Source organism: Ambystoma mexicanum, chromosome 7q (assembly GCF_040938575.1).
Source record: "Ambystoma mexicanum isolate Mex_15411 chromosome 7q, UKY_AmexF1_1, whole genome shotgun sequence".
In the NCBI taxonomy this organism is placed as follows: Eukaryota; Metazoa; Chordata; class Amphibia; order Caudata; family Ambystomatidae; genus Ambystoma; species Ambystoma mexicanum.
In genome coordinates this window covers 668,915,209-668,932,860 of record NC_090941.1, presented here as the reverse complement: position 1 = coordinate 668,932,860, position 17,652 = coordinate 668,915,209, and the positions used below count along the sequence as shown (strand labels likewise).

At 45.3% G+C, this 17,652-nt stretch overlaps 1 protein-coding gene across 1 annotated transcript; it reads left to right on the top strand.

Annotated features, from left to right (window-relative positions):
* The first annotated feature begins 9,219 nt into the window (after positions 1–9,219).
* RASL11A (RAS like family 11 member A) lies at positions 9,220–17,297 on the top strand. Its single transcript, XM_069639961.1, has 4 exons — positions 9,220–9,620; positions 13,062–13,118; positions 13,237–13,316; positions 16,576–17,297. The coding sequence occupies exons 1-4, from the start codon at positions 9,500–9,502 to the stop codon at positions 17,035–17,037; spliced, it is 720 nt and encodes a 239-aa protein (XP_069496062.1). The 5' UTR covers positions 9,220–9,499; the 3' UTR covers positions 17,038–17,297.
* Positions 17,298–17,652: the final 355 nt, after the last annotated feature.

Sequence of the window (17,652 nt, the reverse complement as noted above, 5' to 3'; positions counted from 1 at the left end):
ATTCAAAGCAAGACTGCCATTTTTTATGCAAAGGTCTAGCCATTTCTTACTGAGGCATGATGTTTAGTATTGGGTATCTTTGATAAAGCAAGCCGAATCAGTGGTATTCTTGTTACTGGGGCATGACATTTTGTATTAGGCATCTTCGGTAAAACAAGCATTTTGTAGATAGACTGGCATTTCAATGCTGCCAGTCTAGCCATTTCTTATTGTGGTATGGTATTTTGTATTGGGCATCTTTTGTAAAGCACACATGATATGTGTTATTATGTAGCTAGACTTGCATTTTAATTCAGCCAGTCTAGCCATTTCTTATTGTGGTGTCACATTTTATATTGGGAAGCTTTGATGGTGCAAGCATGATCAGTGGTATTATTCTTTCTGTGGCATGACATTTTGTATTGGGCATCTTTGATAAAGCAAGCATGATACATTTTATATATGTAGCTGGACTGGCATTTCAATGCAGCCAGTCTAGCCATTTCTTATGGTGGTATGACATTTTGTATTGATCATCTTTGATAAAGCAAGCATGATAAGGGTTATTGCAAAGCAAGACTGGCATTTTTTATGCAACTGGTCTAGCCATTTCTTACTGAGGCATGATGTTTAATATTGGGTATCTTTGATAAAGCTAGCTGAATCAGTGGTATTATTCTTACTGTGGCATGACATTTTGTATTAGGCATCTTTGGTAAAAACAAGCATAAGTGTTATTTTGTAGATAGACTGGCATTTCAATGCAGCCAGTATAGTCATTTCTTATTGTGGTATGACATTTTGTATTGAGCATCATTGGTAAAGCAAGCATGATAAGTGTTATGATGTAGATAGACTTGCATTTTAATGCAAGTAGTCTAGCCACTTCTAACCACCTTCTTATTGTGGTATGACATCTTATATTGGGCAGCTTCGATAATGCAAGCATGATCAGGGGTATTATTCCATCTGTGGCATGACATTTTGTATTAGCCATCTTTGCTAAAGCAAGCATGATAAGTGTTAATCTGTAGCTAGACTGGCATTTCAATGCAGCCAGTCTAGCCATTTCTTATTGTGGTATGACATTTTGTATTGGGCATCTTTGCTACAGCAAGCATGATAGATTGTATTGCAAAGCAAGACTGGCATTTTTTATGCAACCTGTCTAGCCATTTCTTACAGAGGCATGACATTTTGAATTGGGCCTCTTCGATAAGCAAGCTCGATCAGTGGTATTATTATTACTGTGGCATGACAGTTTGTATTAGGGATCATTGGTAAAACAACCATAAGTGTCATTATGTAGCTAGACTGGCATTCAATAAAGGCCAATCTAGTCATTTATTATTGTGGGTTGACATTTTGTATTGGCCATCTTTGATAAAGCAAGCATGAGAAGTGTTAATATGTAGCTAGACTGGCATTTCAATGCAGCAAGTCAAACCATTTCTTATTGTGGTATGCCATTTTGTATTGGGCATCTTTGCTAAAGCAAGCAGGATAGGTTTTATTGTAAAGCAAGACTGGAATTTTTTATGCAACCAGTCTAGCTATTTCTTACAGAGGCACAACATTTTGTATTGGGCATCTTCGATAAGCAAGCTGGATCAGTGGTATTATTATTACTGTGGCATGACAGTTTGTATTAGGGATCTTTGGTAAAACAACCATAAGTGTCAATTTGTAGCTAGACTGGCATTTTAATGCAGCCAGTCTAGCCACTTCTTATTGTGTTATGACATTTTATATTGGGCAGCTTTGATAATGCAAGCATGATCAGGGGTATTATTCCTTCTGTGGCATGTCATTTTGTATTGGGCATCTTTGGCAAAGCTAACATGATATGTGTTATTATGTAACTAGACTTGCATTTTAATTCAGCCAATCTAGCCATTTCTTATTGTGGTGTCACATTTTATATTGGGAAGCTTTGATAGTGCAAGCATGATCAGTGGTATCATTCTTTCTGTGGCATGACATTTTGTATTGGGCATCTTTGATAAAGCAAGCATGATACATGTTAATATGTAGCTGGACTGGCATTTCAATGCAGCCAGTCTAGCCATTTCTTATGGTGGTATGACATTTTGTATTGGGCATCTTTGCTAAAGCAAGCATGATAAGTGTTATTGCAAAGCAAGCCTGGCATTTTCTATGCAACCGGTCCAGCCATTTCTTACTGGGGCAGGATGTTTAGTATTGGGTATCTTTGTTAAAGCAAGCCGAATCAGTGGTATTATTCTTACTGTGGCATGACATTTTGTGTTAGGCATCTTTGGTAAAACAAGCCTAAGTGTTATTTTGTAGATAGACTGGCATTTCAATGCTGCCAGTCCAGTCATTTCTTATTGTGGTATGACATTTTGTATTGGGCATCTTTGGTAAAGCAAACATGATATGTGTTATTTTGTAACTAGACTTGCATTTTAATGCAGCCAGTGTAGCCATTTCCTATTGTGGTATGGCATTTTGTATTGGACATATTTGATAAAGCAAGTATGTTAAGTGTTAATATGTAGCTAGAGTGACATTTTAATGCAGCCAGTCTAGCCATTTCTTATTGTGTTATGACATTTTGTAATGGACATCTTTGGTAAAGCAAGCATGATCAGTGTTATTACAAGGCAAGACTGGCATTTATTTCTTTTTTTTAAACTTTATTTAACTTACACAGACACGACGATACTGTTCAACATTACAGTTAATGAAGTATCATCATCTCATACATAAAAGTTGGGTACATGTGGACACATCTCTATAGTATTTCGAACTCCGTTTCTTCAGCGCATTTATCCACCAGTTATTGCCTATATCTGCTCCATATGTCCCTGGGTCAGGCATAGCTGAACAGTAGCCCTGAATACACCTCCTCCCAGTCATTGGCCCATGTCATGTCTCTTTCCCAATCTGCTACCTTGGGCGGCTCTTTACATTTCCATCGCATCAGCACTGCCCTTTTAGCCAGCACTAGGCCCAGGTTAAGCCGCCTGCGCCATATGGGGTTCATCTTATTTACAGTACCAAGCATACATACACCTGGTTCACACACCAAAGGTTGATCTGCCATTAGATCTAACAATTTGCATACTCCAGACCAATATTGAGCTAGTCGTGTGCATGCCCACAACGTGTGAAACAGCCCAGCCTCTTCACTTCCACACCTGGGACATTTCCCGTCTGCCGTGGGGTATATTGTTTTTATCCTGGCTGTGGTTTAATAGGTCCTGTGTAAAACCTTACAGTGTATAAGGCGGTAGCCCGAATTCTGTGAGCTATTCCTCGTCAATGCACACAACTTAGCCCAATGGTGATCCGTTATTGTTTCGCCCAGGTCAACTTCCCATTTCTCCTTGTCCTCCAGGAATAGGGTCTCTTGAGAGGATTGTATCATTTTGTATAATGTGGAGAGGTTTTGGTGACATTGGCCGTGTACATGTATCCCAGCCCCGGATGTATCTGCAGCTTTTCCGGGAATGTAGCCCATACCTCAGCCATCGCTGAACGGAGCCTCATGAAATGTAGCTTTTGGAGTGGGTTAACCCCTATGATTCTGGCCATCTCTTCCCAGCTAATAAAGAGTTTTTTGACAAATAAATCATGCAAGACTGTCATTTTGTATACAACCAATTTACCCATTTCTTACTGAGGCATGACGTTTTGTATTGGGCATCTTTGATAAAGCAAGCAGGATCAGTGGTATTATTCTTACTGTGGCATGACAGTTTGTATTAGGCATTTTTGGTAAAAGAAGCACACGTGTCATTATGTAGCTAGACTGTCATTTCAATGCAGCCAGTCTAGTCATTTCCTATTGTGGCATGACATTTTGTATCGGGAATCTTTCTTAAAGCAAGCATGATAAGTGTTATTATGAAGCAAGCCTGCCATTTTTTATGCAACCAGTCTAGCCATTTCTCACAGAGGCATGACATTTTGAATTGGGAATCTTCGATAAAGCAAGCTGGGTCAGTGGTATTATTCTTACTGAGGTATGACAGTTTGTATTAGGCATCTTTGGTAAAACAAGCATAAGCGTCACTATGTAGTTAGACTGGCATTTCAATGCAGCCAGTCTAGCCATTTCTTATTGTGGTATGACATTTTATATTGGGCAGTTTTGATAATGCAAGCATGTTCAGTGGTAATATTATTTCAATGGCAGGACATTTTGTATTGGGCATATTTGATCAAGCAAGCATGGTTAGTGTTAATATGTAGCTAAACTGGCATTTTTATGCAACCAGTCTAGCCATTTCTTACAGAGGTGTGATATTTTGTATTGGGCATCTTCGATAAAGCAAGCTGGATCAGTGGTATTATTATTACTGTGGCATGACAGTTTGCATTAGGCATCTTTGGTAAAAACAAGCATAAGTGGCATTATGTAGCTAGACCGGCATTTCAATGCTGCCAATCTAGCCATTTATTATTGTGGTATGACATTTTGTATTGGGCATCTTTGGTAAAGCAAGCATGATATGTGATATGATGTAACTAGACTTGCATTTTAATGCAGCCAGTCTAGCCACTTCTTATTGTGACACGACATTTTCTTTTGGGCAGCTTTGATAAAGCAAGCATGGTTAGTGTTAATATGTAGCTAGACTTGCATTTCAATGCAGCCAGTCTAGCCATTTCTTATTCTGGTATATCATTTTGTATTGGGCATCTTTGGTAAAGCAAGCATGATATGTGTTATTATGTAGCTAGACTTGCATTTTAATGCAGCCAGTTTAGCCATTTCTTATTGTGGTCTGACATTGTATATTGGACAGCTTTGATAATGCAAGCATGATCATGATCTGTGGCATGACATTTTGTATTGGTCATATTTGATAAAGCAAGCATGGTAAGTGTTCATATGTAGCTAGACTGGCATGTCAATACAGCCAGTCTACCCATTTCCTACTGAGGCATGATGTTTTGTATTTGGCATCTTTGATAAAGCAAGCAGGATCAGTGGTATTATTCTTACTGTGGCATGACAGTTTGTATTAAGCATCTCTGTGGCATGACATGTTGGATTGGGCATATTTGATAAAGCAAGCATGGTAAGTGTTAATATGTAGCCAGATTGGCTTTTCAATCCAGCCAGTCTAGCCATTTCTTATGGTGGTATGACATTTTGTATTGGGCATCTTTGGGGAAAGCAAGCACGATAAGTGTTATTACAAAGCAAGACTGGCATTTTTATGCAACCAGTCTAGTCATTTCTTACAGAGGCATGACATTTTGTATTGGGCATCTTCGATAAAGCAAGCTGGATCAGTGGTATTATTGGCATGACATTTTGCATTAGGCATCTTTGGTAAAACAAGCATAAGTGTCATTATATAGCTAGACCGGCATTTCAATGCAGCCAATCTAGCCATTTATTATTGTTGTATGACATTTTGTATTGGGCCTCTTTGGTAAAGCAGGCATGATATGTGTTATGATGTAACTAGACTTGCATTTTAATGCAGCCAGTCTAGCCACTTCTAATTGTGGTATGACATTTTGTAGTGGGCATCTTTGATAAAGCAAGCATGATAAGTGTTAATATGTAGCTAGGCTGGCATTTCAATGCATCCAGTCTAGCCATTTCTTATTGTGGTATGACATTTTGTATCAGGCATCTTTGGTAAAGCAAGCATGATACGTGTTATTACGAAGCAAGACTGCCATTTTGTATGCAACCAGTCTAGCTATTTCTTACAGAGGCATGACATTTTGTATTGGGCATCTTTGATAAAGCAAGTATCGGTATTATTCTTGCTGTGGCATGACATTTTGTATTAGGCACCTTTGGTAAAACAAGCATAAGTGTTACTATGTAGCTAGACTGGCATTTCAATGCAGCCAGTCTAATAATACCAGTTGACATGTAAAAAATTGTTTCTATTGGATCTCGTTAGAGCATGTGAGTTTTAATAATGGAATTCACCTGATTAAATAGAATCACACCCTGAGCCCTATTAGCATTTGAAGAGACTTGCACTTGTCCATATGAGTGCCAATGGAGCCATTAGAAACACTTTAAAAATAGTTAATTGGGATTTATAACAAGACCCCATGCTGCACTCGAAAAGCATAAGAGAGCAGGGTCTATTTACAGCAAGGTGAGCAATGTCTATTAGCTACTATAGGATCCATGTACTGGTGTATATTTTGACAATCAGGTAACCAGTACAAATAGCAGAAAATAAATAGGCACCGTTTTCATTCACAATGACAAAATAATAATTATGCAACATGTAATATTCCCACTTAAACTAAACCTGCAGCGCACATATCGCTTTATCGTTAACAGGAATCCACAATAAAAGGCTGTGTTGTTCCTATGCGTAATACAAACAAGTATTCATTCAATTTCCATTGCTCCTCCCATGCATAACATGTTACCTATATTTACTTTGTGAAGTTATTTGCAATTTTGTTCCTGTTTAAATAAATTCTTGTTTATGGTCTTTAAATTAAGTGGTCTTCTAGGCATTTTTGTATAAAAAGCAGCATATGTAGGTGAAGCCAGACACATCGTGGTTTGCCATTTTGTTGTAAAATGTTGGCGATTGATGTGCACGAGTGTTTCAGCTTGTTTTGATTAGTAAGCAGAATTCCCCGTGTTTTTTTGTCTTGACCCAATGCCAAACCCCATTTTGCTGCTATAGTATCCAGAAGAAATCATGTGTAACTGATCAACTGAAATACCCCCCAGGGTTATTAAGTTGGGGGAGGAGACTTTATGGAACTGTTTCAGAGCGACTGGGTTCCACTCACTTCATTTTGGGAAAGCTAGGCTGCTGCACTACGATCAGAGAGACTGTTACACAGTCACAGGTACTCCCTGGTAATTATGGGATGGCCTGTACATGGCATACGGTATGTGTCAGTTTCCAAAGCATAAACAGAATTGTTTCCCTTTGTTCCAATCCTTCACAACTGCCGTAGTCCACGCTGGTGCCATTTCTCAGGGGTCTTCCATGAACCACCGAATGGAGGGCACGTGCCAGTGAGCTACTCTGGCAGGAGTAAGGAAGCCACAGGCAGGAATCTGCCAGTAACAGTGGGCTACCAGCTCTTACCTATGCTAAAGAAGTGTATTGTCCATTCACATGTGTATTTGTGTGCATGTATGCATGGTATTTATAGAAAACAAACTTAGCTGGCAAGCAATGGAGCACTGTACACAGGGGACCCACCTCCCAAGGGAGGACAGGTAGAGGGTGAAGGTGGCAGAGTAGCTGGAATGGGTACGAGAAGCAGGTGTGGTAGGGGCTCCAGAGGGTGAGAACAACCGTTGAGTGGCATGATGAGAGATTGGTGAGGTGGTCTTTGAAGTGTAGTGTTTTCCGGTCCCCCCTGAGCTGTGGGATGGAAGGTGCCAGTCTTATCTACTTTGGTCATTTGCTCTGGAGACAGGGTAAGTAGCAGTGTCATTTCATTGTATTCAATTGCGGTTTTATCCAGCACCAAAACAATCTGCCAGAAGACACAGTGCCAGGCTGTTTAAGAGTGCAGGCGGCTGAAAGAGAACTAACCACAGTATTTCACTATGTATGTCTGGACGTCTCTGATGTCTTTTCTAATTGGTAATATATGCTGCTGTTACATTCCAATTTTCAATACAACTTTAAGATTGAAAATAAAACGAGTATAAAGTGAGGATTCTTTGAGCATTGTCGATATTTGGCGCCAACTGAGATATATGCATCCTCAGAGGCACGCATTAGGAGGTTCTGTTGATAATTGGGGTGCACAAAGTGACATAGAATCCTATGGAATGGCCACTTAAGTGGCTATGGGGTGGAGGGGGGGGGGGGCTCGAAAGGAGAGTTCGTATGTGGCAAAGAGGAATCTGTCCCCTCTAAATGAAAGCGTTTTGTAAGCTTGACAAGTGTGCTTGCCACTGCTGGTAGTCAATGAGGGTGCTGAGGATTTGGTTAGTTATTTGGATAGTAACTACTCTTGGCTCTCAGATGAACCTCTATGGAGCTTACTGGTGCTCACTTTTACCTTGGCCAAAATTCCAGCCAAGTAGTTACACATGGTTTTTCCTGGATCTCTTTGGGGTCATGTGGGTGTATCGTCATTCACGCTGCCATGGAGACACAGAGCGTGGATTCCAGTCCCATCTAGGACCTGGATGTTGATGTTTAAACGTGTCGGATGGTGTTAAGTGACATTTCTTTGAATCTAGTAGCCTGCCCCTTGATTATTGGCTTGAACATGGCTTTGGTTCCTTTTATTTGAAGTCATAATAGCAAACCAAAGTCTACATCCATAATAAACATAACGCAGATTGTGCTTATCTCCTGTTGGTTGCTGCTGGGCCAGTGCAACACGATGGTAAGGAGGCCTCCCCCAAACCTTGTGGCAGCCCTGGTGTCGTTGCGCAGCTACTGTCAATGATATGTCGATTGCAATGCCCTTTGTTATGATATGATATTTTATTTGTATCGCGCTTATGAACACGTGTTTCGTTTTGTTGACGAGTGTAATTGATTTCTCGGTTTAAAATATATGGAAGTAGGTTACGCCCTTTCAGCAAAGGCGCGCACAGCACAGCGCGACACAGGAGTCCTCTCTGGAAATTCACCTCTAGTTCAGAGTTAGATGGGCAGTGCATTGTGGGTAGGGTATGTAAATTGCTTGAAATGCCAAGGCTTTGCTCCTGGAAAATGTCTTTGTCCATAGGGGCAGTGCTATTTCAACGCCTCTTCTTGCTGCGCATGAGGCATGCTTCTGGTCAATGGGTGGAATTCAGCTCATCTTTGTCAATGGAATGCCCGCCATTGTTGTGAATGGAGAGCGGCTCTTATTCGTCGGTGTAAGGAATGCCTCTCAGCCGCGTGTTTGAGGGGTTGCGCATGCATGAAGGTCATTGCACACACGCATAAACAGAATGCATTCTTCACACACATCAAAGAGGGCGTTTCCCACGTATATGAGGCTCGTGTATTGGGAATGCGTGTCACTGATGTGTGTGTAATGCCTGTTTTGCATGGGTGCTAAATGTGCGTGGGAACGCCTTGCTTGATTAGTGTGAAGACTGTCTCCTATTGCAGTGTGTTTGAATGAGCCCTCGTCTTGATGTACCCAGGGAATGTGGGTCATTGGTCCGTGCAGTGAATGTGCGGGAGGAATGTGCGTGCGCTCGGTGTCTGTGGAGGTATGGCTCCCATTGATGGGGTGGGAGGCGCTGAGCGTCACTCCTCGGCGGTCCTGCGCCTGCAGTATGACAACCACCACCACCGCCGCCTCCCTCCTCCTCTCATTACCTTTCATGGACCGACGGGGACGGCCCCCAATGGGATGCCGGCCGCAGCCTTTATAAAAACTCCTTGTGCAGGCAGGGAAGGCGGCCGCAGCAGTAGCGCGACGTGCACGGGCGCAGCAGGGAGTCCCGGCGTGTGCGACCTCTGCATGCCGGCTGTTATTGTGCACTGCGAGGGAGGTCACCACATCCACGGATAGCTGCTCCACGCCTGGTCCTGCCTAGCTTTGCCCTCGGTTCGCACCCATCTCGCGTTTCTCCATGCGTCTACCAAACATGTCCAGCAACTACCTCCTGGCGCCGATCGCGGAGTCCGCGGACTACATCAGCGGCAGGGACATTAAACTTACCGTGCTGGGGAGCAACAGCGTGGGAAAGACCGGTGAGTGCGCCCCAGCCACCTGCGAAGTGAGGGGAGGGTCACTGCCTGCAGCCCCCTCCAGAGTGTAGCCATTTGTGGATGTTTCTTTCCATTAAGAGTCAAAGTTGCCGCTGTACGTAAACATCGTAGTAATTGTCAACTTGAGAGAGAGAGAGAGAGAGAGAGAGAGAGAGAGATTAATTCATTCACTACGCTTTTCTTTGGCTTAATTTTCAAGTTCTGTTAAATTCAATCTTCAGTGTTCTGCCTATTTTTACAGTATTTCATATGGCCCTCCTGGGTATTGGTAAAACATCCATGTGCAGTTTTCGTCGGTCCAATATTTGCTGTGCGTGTTTCCTCTGCATCCGTGGGCTGTCTTCCAAGTTCAGAACAAAGCGCTGCCTTGGGATGCACAATCGCGGCCCTTTGCCATTAGCGTGGGAGGCTAAAAAATGCAAGTCGCCGACGCAGGTCAACGGGAGGCGCTGGGAGTTTCAGATGTGAACTCGCCTGCCAAAAACAGCAGGCGCGCCTCTCTTAATAGCGGCGATTGGCCAATAGCTCCCTAGAGCCACGCCACAGTGTTCTCTCCCACCAGCTGGCAGTGCCCCCAATTACTGAGCGTGGTCCTCGATGAGGGCACGTGACGCCAAGTGTTCATTCAGGAACCCCTTTACTTGGGCAGTCCCCTCTGCGCACGCAGTGGCGGAGACGGGGGCTGCTGCCCGCCCCCCACACCACCCCCCTGACCAATGTGCCCACACAGCCTCCCACTGGTGCACTACTCCCCCCACCCCGCCCCAAAAGCTGCTTCCGCCACTCCCTCCATGTGCACCTTGTGGCCTCCTCCCCATCTAAACGCTGCCTCGAGTGTACGGGAAGCCAGCTCACTAAATGCCACACCTGTCCCTAAATGCAGACCTGCCTGTGGAGTAGGTACGAGTGAGCCCCTTACACAGGCTCGGGCCGGCCCATAGGGCAGTACAGCAGGCCCCAAGGGCCAGTCTGACACAGCAGTGTGGCGGGACCATGCAAGTTTTGACCAATGCTACTGTGCCGTTTTAATTCACGTCACCCTCCACAGTTGTTCCTAAAATTGTATCCGCAAGTACCACTCACACAATGTTGTCACATAAACGCAACTAATTCGAATTTCAGAGTGGGGCCGGTTTATTTTGCCCCTGGCAGCGCAGCCTCATTTTGATTGGTGGAGAGGGATATTAGCAGCATTTCGATGTGTTGATTGTTGTGAGTTTAGTATCTGACCGAATCGCTTCAGGTTGAATGCTGCAATAAGGGTTTAAAAAGAGGCAGACACACATTGCAGGCCTTCCAGAAGAGCCATGTCTGGGCCACTCTTCTGGATGATGGAAGCTGTTCTAGGCGTCGGACGTCTTTCAGGGGAGAATGCCAGAGAGAAGGTCCTGGAACCCGCAATGCCCTCCCCTTGCAGGATTGAATGCTGCTGCATCTTGGGACCAAATCCCTGTTGTTTCCCGTTGACTTTAAAGAGCCTGGACGAGTTATAATGCGCTGCTTTCCCTCGCATTCTAGGAATGTGTCGATGATTCTAGACAACTGTTATCCTGGACATTCTACCCTTCATCATTGTACACATGCAGCTCCTCCTTTTTGTTTTAAAGGGTACTTGTGGCCCTGTTTGTGGTTAGTGGCCCTTGTAAGCTCCAAAAATTGCCCTCACGGTGCACGAGCACTGCACACGTGGAGCCCCTGGGACCTGAAAATGGCAGTGATTGCTTTACCGCGAGGGTTAATGCCTATGACAGGCATTGGATCGGCCACTGGAGCTATGACAAGCATCGGAGCACCTTCCCCCTGCCCAGCTGCATCCTTGTTGCCAATGTTACAACCAGTCTTGCGCCGGAACTCCTGTATAGAAGCATTGCCCCCCTGTACCTGAAATAAGCACACGGCCACAGATCTTCATGCCACGGGCTTCCGTGCCACGGAACCGCCTCCTTTACTCATTTCCATACACGATGGCAGAACGCTACCGTCGCGCCACGTGACTTCATCACAGTGGGGCTTTTTTCCTACATGTTTATGCTTTCAATTGGCATCTTTGAAGTATGGGAAGGCAATGCACTGTTTTTCGGACTGCGTTTATATGTTGAAACTTCTTGCTGTGTGTTAACACGACTACCTAGTTAATGATCTCACACAACCCTTCAAACGTCACCAAACACAAAAGGGTCATGCTGGAATCAATATTATTTAAGCAATGCAACCTTTCTCCACAGGCTGTACCCCGAGTTAGTGGCCCTGGGGGCCCGTTACCAGCTGTTAAAGGCTGTGCAATGTGATATTATTGCTACTAGCAGCCTGGGGTTGCTAACGGGGGTGCTGATAGCAATCATGTTATCTAAAATAACAGGAGGCTGCGAGTGTACGACCTGCTTTTTAGAGACAAATAAAACGCTCCTAAAATGGCTGTCATGAGAATGTTGAGCACCTCTACTATTTCCATGGCTCTCCTGGCTCACTGCACCTGCTCACAGAGGATGCCTTGACTTGTGAGGCAGTCCTGGAGAGGTGGGGTGTTACTGTGGCAGTGCGGCCGAGCACTGTGGGCAGAATTGGATTGCTGGAGGCTGGGTGAGAGCAGTGCACACTTTTGTTGGATTGATGGATTCAGCCTGGTTTTCGAGCAATCTGATTGGCTGCCACACCCACCCAGTTTGCTAATGTTAATGATGATTGCTGATTCACGTATGGGTCTAGATGACTGTCAATGTTTGTTTTCAATAAATAGTCCCTTAAAAAACTCAACTAAACCTTTTCCGAGACTTCCCCACTAACACGGGAGAACATGTGTCTCAGGATAACACACCAGACGTATTCTAAACATTCCCATGTGTGCTGATGACCAACTTGTGATGTGGTCTTGTGGCCAAGCTCATCACTTTTGAATTAAGGGACTTGACTTTGAGTCCTGCCTTTCTTGCCTGGCTGCATCTTGCGAGCTTTGGCAAATGACTTTTGACTCGGTTTTCTTATTCGTCAAATCTGGTAACACTTAGAAACCCACTGATTCCAAATAAAAAACACTCTTTTTGCAGCACAGTTACATTTAACACCCCGCGAGTGGCTAAGGCCTAGTCTGGAGCTTGCATAGAGTGGTTTGCAGTTAGTTATTGCTGGACCCTACGCCCGCCATTTCCCTGGTGATGTCATCCTACTGTGCTATAGGTGCTGCTTCCCAGTGTCTCTCCAGACCAGGGGCCTGCAGCTTTTGGCTCCCACACTGTTTTGGATTACAGTTTTCATCAGACCTATCTGGCATACTCAACAGGGGAGGATCATGGGAGTCGTAGTCCAAAACATCTGGAAAGCGCCATGTTTCCGAGTCCTGCTCCAGACAGATAGATCTCAAGTGTTGTTGTGTGGTGGATGGTCCGCTCTGCCTCTTCTGTAACACCCCTCTTCTTCCCCTTGCAGCGATGATCGTGCGCTTTCTGACCAGGCGGTTCATCGGAGACTACGAGTCGAACACAGGTGAGCGTTTCCCCATGTGTGGACGTTCGGGAGACTGCATGTGACAGCATTCAGATAACACACTCATGGCTTCCTGGCAGGACACAGTTGTAACCGCCTTTGTCCTGTGTGCCCACAGGAAACCTGTACTCCAGGCTCGTGCACGTGGAGGGGGAGCAAGTTTCCCTGCAGATCCAGGACACGCCGGGCTGTGTGCAGGTAAGGAATGCCACCAGCAAATACACTAAGGGCGGGTCTGCAAATAGTGACTCAGGGTTCGCTCACATGGGCTATTGTGTAAAATACTCCCTTTAGAAAATTCGACCCATTCCTATCTAACACCACCGTTTGTTAGTAAAATAGTTCAGTCGGTTGGGCAGTTGCCACAGAGATATGTTAGTCATAGACTGTAATCTTTTGGGGATGCATCAAGGGGCTATCTAGTGACCCAAGTCATAATATGTGACACTTTTCAATTAACTAAACAACATTGTTGATGATGCCTGGTTAAAAAAAGGACAATTCTTATCACTGAATTAACCCTTTGCTGATTGAGTGCATGTCATTAAGATGAGTGATAACAGCACCTATTAATAAACACCGAGTGGCACTCGCGCTTGTGGTGGGAAACAGTATTAACTGCAGTGTACTTCATTACCAGGGCGACAAACTATAACCAAAAAAGTGATGGGTGGAAGGTTTTAAATTAATTATGAACCACTGGCATTGCTCTGGACAACCTTCCACACCACTGTCCAGCCATATGCTAATCAGTCAGACACTGACACTCTCTCCTTAACTGGCAGCACCACCCTCTCCTTAACTGGCAGCAGCCTCTCCGTATAGATGGCAGAACCCTCTCATAAACTGGCAGCACCCTCTCCTGAGCTGACAGCAAGCACCTTTTCTCGAGCTGACCACTCCGTCTTCCTAGCTGCCAGCAAGGACCCTCTCCTCAGATGGCAGCACACTCTCCTCATCTGCCTGCAACCATTCTCTCCTTAACTAGTAGCTGGCAACCTCTCCTTAGTGGGCAGCACTCCCTCCTTGGCTGGCAGTACCTTCTTCTAAGCTGGGAATGCCCTCTCGTTAAATGGCAGCATCCTCTCCTTTGCTGACAGCAAGCACTCTCGCTTTAGCTCGCTGCACCTTCTCCTTTGCTGACAGCAAGCACTCTCTCTTTAGCTCGCAGCACCCTCTTCTTTGCTGGCAGCACCCGTTCCTAAGCTGTTAGCAAACACCCTCTCCTTAGCTGTCTGTGCCCTCTCCGTAGGTAGCAGCAAACACACTCTCCTTCATTGGCACCACCCTCTCTTGAGCTGGCAGCAAACACTCTCATCATAGCTGGCAAAAACGCTCTTCTTAGCTTGGAGTAGCACCTTCCCTTTAGCTGGCAATACTCTGTGTTTAGCTGGCAGCACCTTCTCGTTTGCTGACAGCAAGCACTCTCTCTTTAGCTCGCAGCACCTTCTCGTTTGCTGACAGCAAGCACTCTCTCTTTAGCTCGCAGCACCTTCTCGTTTGCTGACAGCAAGCACTCTCTCTCTAGCTCGCAGCATCCTCTACTTTATTGGCAGCACCCTTTCCTGAGCTGCCAGCAGGCACCCTCTCTTTAACTGGCAGTGCCCTCTCCTAAGCTAGCAGCAAGCACCCTTTCTTTAGCTGGCAAAACGCTCTTCTTAGCTTGCAACAGCCTCTAGTGAACTGCCCGCACCCTTTCCTTTGCTGGCAGCACACTTCTCCTAGATGCAAACCTCTTCATAGTTTGCGCACCCCCTCCTGAGCTGGCAGCAAACACTGCCACCTGGGCTGCCAGCAACCTCTTTCTAGTTGCTAGCAAGGACCCTATCCTTAACTGACATTCCCCTCCTTGGTTGGCAGCACCCTCTCCTGAGCTGGCAGAAGGCTTAGTCGGCAGCACCTTCCCCTTATCTGGAGGCACCCTCCTCTTAGTTTGCAGCGCCCTCTCCTGATTTGGGAGCAAGCTTAGCTGGAAGCAGCCTCTCCTTACTTGGCAACACTCCCTCGTTAACTGGCAACCTCCTCTCCTTAGTGGCCAGCACCCTCTCCTTTGCAGGCAGCAAGCACCCTCTCCTGGACTAGCAGCACCCACCCTTGAGTTGGCAGCACTCTCTTCTTAACTGGCAACCTCCGCTTCTGAGTAGGCAGCACCCTCTCCTGAGCTGGCAGCAAGCACCCTTAGTGGGCAGCACCCTCTCCTTTGCAGGCAGCAAGTACTCTCTCCAGGGCTGCCAGCACCCTCTCGAGCTGGCAGCACCCTCTCTTGAGCTGACAGCTAGCGCTCTCTCCTTGGCGGGTAGCACCCTCGCCCTCCCTAATGAATTGAATGCTTCATAACCACCAGTGTTTGGTTTGTAAGTTTATTGATTTGTTGTAAAATACAAATACCCCTTAAAAGCACTGCTTCCATAGCACCAAAGCCTCATATTATATCAAATTCAAATTCCAAGCAGGGGACCACCAACGTTAGCCCTTACGTGCTGTGGGGTTCAAAGCATTCAGTTTAAAACGTAAGGCAGAGGGGTGAAGGAAAGAGTAAGGGCCGGCAAACTCGCTGTTTCTCTTTCCTTTTCCCCTCTGTCTTGTGAAAAGGTAAATGCTGCCTGAAAACGACGCTTTGCAGATTACGTTTACGAATGGATTTCTATGGACTTCAGGTGCAAAGCCAAGGAGGATTCCATAGGAATCCATTATTTTTACGCCCGCAAGGGTGAAAGGAAACAGGCTGGCAAACGGAGGAGGACTGCACGGCGGAGCTCTCATTTCCACTGCGCGCCCCCCCTCTGTCTTGTTATTTATTGCAGGCAAATGGGGCCATAGAGGCGTAAAGACATCAAGGGCCCGATTCATGGACATTTTTTTTTGCTCGGTGCAAAGTGACTTTGCACTGCCAAGAAGCACCCTGATTCACAGAGCGGTGCAAGTGTATTTTTGCAGTGCAAAGTGACTTTGCACTTGTACAAAAGTAGTGCAAAGTCACTATGCACTGCAAAAATACACTTTTCACCGCTCTGTGGATCAGGATGTTTGTTGGCAGTGCAAAATCAATTGGCACGGTACTAAAAATTCCATGAATAGGGCCCAAAGCCTCCATTTTACTCTTCCATTTCAAGCTCGCTGCATAGAAAATGAGGGTGTTGCTCTCAAACAATTACTCAAAGCTTTTTAATATTGCTCTATCTTAATAGGGTGATCATGTAATCTTGGTATGGTTGGGTTTGTTAATCCAGCAGGTAGTCAAATGTAGTCAGGTTTTCAGAATAAACACCCATTCACGTAATTGCCATTGAAATTCAATATATGCAATTTTTCACTAATGTAAATAAATGATGCTGCTTATCCTGGATGGATTTTACTGTTTTGTGGATCTCCCCGCATAGTTTGGGCTTGGGATTCAGGAAGACTTGTGTGTTTGCATATATCCTTCCCTGCTCTTATGGGGCTGTTTTTCTTACAGGTGCAAGAAGACTTCTCGCAGGACGTTGACTTTGTGTCCCGTTGCGTGCAGTGGGCCGACGGCTTTCTTCTCGTTTACTCCATCACAGACTACGGCAGCTACCAATCCATCCGGTCTCTGCATCAGCACATCCGGAAGCTGCACCCCGACCCCAAGGCCCCCGTTGTTATCGTCGCTAATAAGGGGGACCTTGTCCATGCCCGCCAGGTGCAGGCGGAGGACGGCTTGCAGCTGGCAAATGACTTGGGCGCCTTGTTTCTGGAAATCTCCACCAGTGAAAACTGCCAGGACGTTAGTGATGTGTTCCAGCATCTGTGTAAAGAGGTTAGCAAATTACAAAATGGCGGCAACGGCGAGAAGAGGAGAGCCTCCGTCATATCGCGGCCCAAATCTCCCAACATGCAGGACCTTAAACGACGCTTCAAGCAAGCGCTGTCTTCCAAAGTGAAGTCCTCTTCTTGATCGAAGAGCTATGCAGCTGGAGAAACAGAACTTTATATTTTTTTATACCGAAATGAGAGATTATTTTTTTATGGACAGATTTATATTTTCTATTGCTGGAAGTGTTATAATGTTAGTAGCCATGTTACGTGGACAGCTGGTTTACGCTTTCCAACTGCTCGCCAGACGTTTGCGGATTCCGTCTTTCATTGTAGTGGCAGCAGATCACACAACATCATCACAGCATGTGTGCAAGCTGTAATAAAACATGCTACCATGTACGGTTGTGATTTTTGATTGAGGAAGTGCGTGTGCTGCTGGGGAAGGGAAAAGAGAGTGCACAGAGCATGCACACGGGCTTGTATTTCAACTCTGGGCACATGTAATTTAGGCTGTTTACTAAACGACGCCCTCATTATGAGTTCGGCTGTGAGTACGACGGCAATTCTTCTGGATGGAATTACGGTACCGCCATTATTGTCCGGCGGAATTACCACCACATTACACATTGAAGTGAGTGTGCACAGACTCGGCGGTAAACCTGTAACAGAAATTCCCAGAGGCAGAATTTCGGCCAAAAAAGGAAGGCCATCAGTAAATCTGTAATTTTCTGGTGGAATTAGCATTACCGCCGTA